This window comes from Tupaia chinensis, unplaced genomic scaffold, assembly GCF_000334495.1.
Source record: "Tupaia chinensis unplaced genomic scaffold, TupChi_1.0 Scaffold141389_1, whole genome shotgun sequence".
Classification (NCBI taxonomy): Eukaryota; Metazoa; Chordata; class Mammalia; order Scandentia; family Tupaiidae; genus Tupaia; species Tupaia belangeri.
In genome coordinates, this window is record NW_006201251.1 from 494,192 (window position 1) to 495,418 (window position 1,227).

Below are 1,227 nucleotides of genomic sequence, written 5' to 3' on the forward strand. Positions count from 1 at the left end.
TGACCTCGTCAAGTGGACACTGAAGGACTGTCATGTTTTTGGAGATAGACTTCTTGTTTGTTGGTTTAAATCCCCCCCTCCCCCCATTACATAGGAGGTGGGATTTGAATCCTAGAAGGTCTTCCAACTCCTAAAATCCATGCTTTTCCCAAACAAACAGGCACTTCGCCATCTCTCTGCTCTTTACCACAGTGCACTGCCCACTTGCTCCATCTCCCCACTTCCCTCTTGGACTGCTCTGTTATCCCAACTGCCACCCTACCACTAAATCTTAATCCGCAACATCTCTTGGCTGTCCCCTTTCATTTACTGCTTCCATGCACCCTCTCAATTTCTCCCCAGCTCTGCTGTTTCTCAAACTCACACCTTCCTTCCTTTCTTCTCCTTTGCTCCCCTATTTCATTTTCCGTCCTCATCCCCACGACGGTCCGGTCTCCCCCTCCTTCCCGCTCTCGGTCTGTCTTACCCTAGTTTGGAAATGCAGCAGACCTCTGAGTCCACCACCATTGGCTGCACGCGGCTGTCACTCTGCGGTAAGAGGCGCTCCTATTGGTGAGGCCGGAGGCGGCTGACTATAAAAGGTAGGGCCGGAGGAGGCGCGCGGAGCGTCTGTGACAGGACGGGGTCGGCCGGGACTGCTGGCGGGAGCAGAGCGCCCAGAAGCCGCGGAGCGGGCACCTGAGCAGCGGCTCTCCGCACTCGCTGTCCTCTCCTGCTTAGCCAGGACCCCTGCCCCAGAGCCCGGCGACTCTCGGCGGTCGTCCGCTCAGCCTCGAGGGCCCCTCGCCTCACCTGCGCGTGCCGCGCCCTGCGCGCCCTGTCCGGCAGTCGCAATGAGCGAGGTGAGCGGCGAGGGCTCCGGCGGGGAGGAGGCTGCGGCTCCGGGAAGGAGAGCTCGGCAGCCCGGAGCCGCAGAGAGCCCTCTGGGGTCGCCCCGTAGCCCCTCAGGGGAAAGTCCCACCTCCGGGCACTGGGAAGCGATTGTGTCCCCCAACTGCGGATGGCGCTTTGGGGGTTGGCTGAAATAGGCTGGGGTGGGGGGCTTGAACCCCCAAATGATCATCATCTCTGGGGGATACCGACCTCTGCATCTGCCTTTCGCCTCCCAGGTTGTTTTGGCTTCCCTGACCCCCTTGCCTCCCTCTGTCCTCCCTCTCCCAGGGCTGCGTTCCTCCTCCCTCCTTAAGTAGCGTCCAACAAGAACTCCATCCCTGGCCCCTGGGCTGT

At 60.6% G+C, this 1,227-nt stretch overlaps 1 protein-coding gene across 1 annotated transcript in view; it reads left to right on the plus strand.

The window, feature by feature from the left end:
- Positions 1–617: 617 nt before the first annotated feature.
- The window catches only part of PCP4L1 (Purkinje cell protein 4 like 1), a 40,815-nt gene continuing 40,205 nt past the window's right edge, over positions 618–1,227 (plus strand). Inside the window, exon 1 of the mRNA XM_006163124.2 lies at positions 618–842. Coding sequence (XP_006163186.1) covers positions 834–842 — 9 coding nt within the window. The 5' untranslated portion in view covers positions 618–833. The remainder of the gene's footprint in view (positions 843–1,227) is intronic.